The sequence below is a fragment of the Orycteropus afer genome, unplaced genomic scaffold (assembly GCF_000298275.1).
Source record: "Orycteropus afer afer isolate SDZICR_OR568_19922 unplaced genomic scaffold, OryAfe1.0 scaffold00001, whole genome shotgun sequence".
NCBI classification, from domain to species: Eukaryota; Metazoa; Chordata; class Mammalia; order Tubulidentata; family Orycteropodidae; genus Orycteropus; species Orycteropus afer.
In genome coordinates, this window is record NW_006921588.1 from 38,112,076 (window position 1) to 38,118,206 (window position 6,131).

Consider the following 6,131-nt stretch of genomic DNA (forward strand, 5'->3'; position numbering starts at 1 on the left):
CCAGGATCGATTTAACTAAATAAGGATAAAGATCAAATTAATGCCCCCAAACTAGATCTGGTTGTAACTTTTTGTGTTAAGCGCATCCCCGGCCCTAACTACTATTCTGAGGGGTTGTAGGTTTTGAAATTCAAAGTAGGTTTTGAAATTCAAAGTAGTGTCTACTGGATACTAGAGTTTGTAATGTTTCTTTTGAGGAATATGAACTCGCCATGCATATAAAACACACTCAGATGTAAAGCAGTAAAGTGAACCCTGCTCAGTAGCAGTTCAGATAATGAAATGGAAAGTTTGTGTCTGAGTTGTAGAGGATCTTCCATTTTGCTTGTTCCTGCCATAATCATGTAATCTAGAAATTATGAAGAGTTCCTGTCATACTGAATGCAACAGTTTACTCAGTGGGTCACGCACGGTTGAAGAACACTGAGTAGGGGTAGTAAAACTTGTTAAAATGTCAGTCCAGGAGGTGCTTCAGAATTGTGAACATTCAGATTAGTTTTAACATTTCAATACTTGTGCAGTCATTTTTGAATGTTTCACTCTTTGTTTAGACTTACTGAAAATCTTCCCTGATTGCATCACTATTTTAACTGTGACCCTCCTCCAACCAAAAAAGTACTCGCATAACTTTTTATTTATTCTAAAAAGACACAGTAGTTCTTAAAATGATGATACACTTCTGTGCAGAGATTATTGTTTAAGTGCTTTTAATTAAAGGAATAGGCTAAATTACACACATTTGTGCTTTTTAAAAGTATCAATGTTTGAAATTTATATATTATAGTTTAATATTCCCCTTATGTCTAGCATTATTATTTAGGTTGATTTTAAGGTAATATTTAACAGTGTGTGACTTCAAGAATATCTTCAAGTCCACAATATAAAAATCTCAGCTGTTTAGGAGATGTAATGTTTAAATACATATTAAAATGTTTTATTATAATAAAAAAGTTAGCACTTTGGGGCTGATTCTGACTTCAAGTTTATTTTTTGAGCCTCATATAGTATGTTCAAATTGACCCATTCATCAATTTTATGAGTAACGTAAGTAAATTTAGTTCATCTACATATTTATATACTTTAAATAGGCCAATGTAAACAGTTTCTTATCTGCCATATGTTGAAATGCTTTAGTAAAGACCGAACTGCTTAGTCAACAGAGATGGCATTGAATTGCACTGTTTTGGAAAAAAAGTTAAGTGAACTAGATGCCTGTTAATCTGGTTCTTTAAATATCATAAACAAAAGTATCAGAATGTGTTTCCAAGGACAAAGGCGGAGTTCTCTAGGCTTTGATTGGTTGCTGCCTTGTCCAGTCCCACAGCCATCCTTAATTGGCTTTGGGTAGATTGGAATCACAGAAGCAGGGTGACATTTATTACTTTCCTAGTTGTTTCTTTGCACTGAGCCCTGAGATTCTCAAAAAGTAACCGTGAAAGATTTCTTTCATTTCGTCCATGATCCACAAGAGGGGATCATTCTAAGAGGAGCAGGCATGAGTTTGAGTGCGAGAAGAGTCACTTTGCCTGCAATAACGCCAATAGTTCTACAGAAAAGGGTATGTGACTCCTTTTTTCTTTCTTCTCCTCCTTCCTTTTTTTTTTTTTTTTACTTTGTGGGAAGCTTTAGTCACTATCTTGAAAGAGACTATAAGTCATTGAGGCTGTAGGTAATTAAAGAATATACCTATTTGGATTGAACTAGGGAAAAAAAATGCTGAATTAGAATATCGCTGTAGTAAAAGAAATTCCATGTATAAGCAGTTTGGCCTCTACTCCTGGTCATTGTGATTTAGGAACTGCACTGAAGCTTTTTTCTTTATCCTTCTTTAACTTGAGGCCTGTTTGTCGTTGGTTCAATAGGAAATCTGCTACCCATGTTTTTTACATATATGTATTTACTAAGGAAAAGTTTCTTTATTTCACTGTAATTCGTAATATATTCATCTTCATTGTTGAATGGGTTATATAATTGTTTTACTTTCTAAATATATGGCACCACTTTATTATCCTAACGTTTCTACTCATTTCTATTGAGAATCTTTCTGTTTGCTTAAGAAAAAAACTTTCCATTAAATTCTCCAGGGAAAAGATTTTCTGTTAATTATTAATGCTATCCATCTTGTATATGAAAATAGTTTAACTATTAATTTTTTTGTAAAGATTATTCTTATTTGTTACTCAACAGCATTGCATTTTAGAAGGTGATACATTATACCCTGTACAGTAGCCCCGTAAATAAAGTGGATATACTTCTCCTGTAAATACACCAAATAAGAATATTGCATTGAAATCCTTAAAGAATCCAGCGCATTGAGAAAGAAAGCACCAACCTGTGTTTTTGAATATATGCTTTCTGAATGGTTTTACTAACAGAAGTTCTTAGTGTTTATTTCCTACTCAAATTTTAATAGTTTAACTCTGAACTTTTTGTGTACTTTTACTGATGTTTCAATTGACTTGAAATACGACAAAGCTAACAGTTAAGGCTCTTTTTTTTTAATTATTTTTTTGTTTTTTTGTTTTTAGGTTTTCAATTTATTTTCTTATGCATATGGAGCATTTATACACTGTTGTTGTTGTTGTTGTTATGTGCCGTCGAGTCGGCCCCGACTCATAGTGACCCCTCCTTGGGTTTCCGAGGCAGTATCACTACGGAAGTAGGATTGCCCAACCTTCCTTCCGAGGAGTGGCTGGTGGGTTTGAACCGCCAGCCGTCTGGTTAGCAGGCAAGTGTCTTAGCCACTATGCTACCAGAGCTCCCATTTATACACTAGGAATATTTTAATTAGCATTGAAATAACTATATAGTAATTTTTCCAGCACTGATTTTTAATTTCTTTAATCTATATAACTTAAGGAAACTTAAAAACATTTCTCTTTGAGTTTGAATCTTAATTTTAGAATTAGGATTTGTGGAACATTAATCGTGACAGTGTAGGTCCTCTGATGTATTGGGGATACAAACATTATATTAACATATATCAAACCTATGTTCCTGTGTTTGCATTCTTCCTTATTAGTTAATATAAGGTGTTTAGATGGGCCAAGGCACTTTCATGGTGTGGTTGGTTTGGACATGCAGGTTGGTGTGGTAGAAAGCCTATCTCCAGGACTCTCCTTTACTAGCTGTGTGACCTTGGGCAACTCATCTGAACTTTCAGTCTTTAAGATTTCATCTGAAAGATAATTGCTGAAGAATTTTCATCAAATGATCTTTTGAGTTCTCTTTATGTGTATAATTCTGTGAATCAAAAAATATATTTTATGTTTTCATAGTTACAGTAAACTGAGCCATTTATTGTCATTTTATATAATGTGTACAGCATTAGAGAAAGATGTCATTTTCAACAACTTTGTGTATTTAGTCTAGGAGAAATTGATATGAGCAAAACTTGGCTAGAAAATAACTTCAAATAATTTCAGGCACAGAATGATAAGTAGCAAAACAAGACTGCTCTGGAAAGCTGTGATTATTATTAATGTTAGATCTCAGCTGTCAATGGCTAGCTATTATTGTGATTTCTTTTGGCCTTTTCATAATAAGCTTCTTTAGGTTTCTATTATATAGCTATGTGTGTCAAAATTCTTTTAAACTCAAAGCCATGTTATTTCTTTTCAGCGTGTATGCATATTAAGCATTCATATAATTTAGCTCATCATCATCATTTGCTGAAAGTACTCATGCTGTTCCTTGCTCCTGACATTTTAATTCTCAGAGGACCCATTTATCTATTCAATTTCTCTGAAAATCTCAATAGCTCTTGTTTTTTAGGAATTGGATCATTTTTCGGACTAAAAAACATCCATCTGCTCTGGTCACACTATGACTAAGTTTTCTTTTCTTTCTTTCATTTTTTTTTCTGTCAAGATAGGAAAGCAAACAGGAGCATTATTCCACACTTGTAGCTAATTTAATTTCTATATGTGCCGTAATTTAAAATGATCTTACAAACCTAGTACAAGCATTTCTCAGAGTATTTTGGGGGACAGAGTCTCATTTTGCCAAGAATGAGTGCCCTTTTTTCCACAGGTTTGGCATAATGTTTGCTCATCCAGAATGAGTGGATGAAAAATGATCTACCAACTGGAACCCTAATCATTTGAAAGGCTAAACACATTTCTGAAAATGCTCAATAGCACTACAGAGTGATTTTCTCATCAGCAAGTGTGTCTGATCTAAATGGCCATACGATTTTCTTGTGAGTGGTTGGGAACTTGAATTTTAAACATGGTCCTTAACATGAAGTCCTTTTATAACTCATAAAATACTCTGATTTTTGAGAAGCGGTGTGTTTTGACAGAATCTCTGTTAAGTAAATGAGAAAATAAAAAATTGCTTTCCTCTTACTCTAGTAGGATCTGATTTCCCTAGATTTAGAAAGTTCTGATAAAGATGTATCACATGCCGCAGAATTATCGTATCCTCACCAAATGATCCGAATGAATCCTTTAAGTCATAGCATTTTTCTTGGATAACTAATAGGTCATGACTTACTTTTTTTTTCAGATGAGAAGACTGAGTCTCTTGGGAGTTGAATGACTTACGCAAGGTCACCCAGAAGGTCAATGGCAAAGCTAGAAATAGAATCTAGGTCTTGTGACTTACAGTGTGTTTCTCCTAGATACGTGTTACCTCCTGAAATTAATATGTTAATGAAATTGCTTTATGGTGTATGTAATTGCCATTCAACTTCAAGTCTGGAATTAGCTTAGGCAAATCCTGTCATATTCCTCTGCACCTCCACCAACTCCCATATGCTCTAGTGCAGATACCATGTTATTCAGAAAGCAATAGTAAGCAGCTAAGAGTGTGTGAGTGTGTTTGTGATGGAAAGATCATTTATACCCTGGGCCTTGGGCTGTAGGTTGGCACATGATATCAAGAAACTATTTTAAGGTCGGTCCCAGAGAAATAACAGAAGACTCTCAAGGACTGTAAAATACAGTTTATGATCAGTATGAAATTCACATGCTTTATATAGAAAGGTTGCAAGATCAGAAAGTCTGATGTCCATACTGTGACTTTTTGGGTGGGCATATGTCTCTGCCTGCATCAGATTAACATTTCCCACTCTGTGTTTGCAAGCATTTCTGCATTTTTTTTTAATGCACACTACAGTTATGTAACATTTTTGTAAGCACACAAGATCCTGTAGTGTCTTCTGAAATTTCAGAGAAAAATGAGATGATATTTAGATTATATTTTTCTTAAGATTCAAATCCTTTTGCAAATCTTAAATTTGTGAATATAATATGGAGCGATGCCATTTATCAGAAGATTCAGTTCCCTGTCCATGTAAGAGAACAGTTTATGTTATATCCATTTCCTTCTTCATACAATTCGAATCATTGCTATGATTTTCTCAAGATAAGTTTATAAAGAGTGAAAGAATACAGACCATCATGTCACTGTCTTGCCCAGAAACTAAAAGCACGTACAAAATCAGTCTTAACCTGTGTAGCATTCACTGCACTTCAGAGGTTAGAGGCCCTTTGGTTTCCGCAATTTCACCTCAAGCATCTATATCAGCACTTTTCTATCCCCTGGAAAAGCTTAATGTTTGTATCTTTGTACTTCTGCTTCTGGTGTTGTGTGCTATGATTTATAAACTCTGTGCTCCTATTTGCTTGCCCAAATTCTGTCAGTTCCCTAAATCTCTCTTCATACCAGGATACAATTCTAAAAATTCTAAAACTTTTCTCATCACTGTTATCTTAACTGTATCTTGATTTAGGATCAGTGGACATGCCTTTGCTACTCATTTGTCAGTTCAGCAACTACTGCCCTGTGGCATCAATTTTATTGTTACCTTTTATGATATTTGAGTCTTCTTTTGCTTTTTGGCTTTTGAGATTTTTCTTTTAGTCTTCTCTTGTGTATTTTTTTTTTTTTTTTTGTATCTTTTACTGTCTGGTTTTCTCAGTTTTACTGTATAGTGTCCTAAATTTGTCTTTCTTTCTTTTGTTTTGTAACTAGATTTTTTTTTTAAATTTTAATTGTGATTTGGGTGAAAGTTTACGGAACAAATTCACTTTCCGTGCAGCAGCTCACATACACTTTGTCTCATGACGTTGACTTCTATTTCCCACAGTGCAACAGCTCCCCTCCCACTTCCTTCCCATAGTTAC

At 34.4% G+C, this 6,131-nt stretch overlaps 1 protein-coding gene across 1 annotated transcript in view; it reads left to right on the forward strand.

Annotated features, from left to right (window-relative positions):
- The first annotated feature begins 1,495 nt into the window (after window positions 1-1,495).
- Window positions 1,496-6,131, forward strand: part of GRB14 (growth factor receptor bound protein 14) — a 116,702-nt gene continuing 112,066 nt past the window's right edge. The window contains exon 1 of the mRNA XM_007954244.1: window positions 1,496-1,558. Within this exon, the coding sequence (XP_007952435.1) occupies window positions 1,496-1,558 (63 nt within the window). The remainder of the gene's footprint in view (window positions 1,559-6,131) is intronic.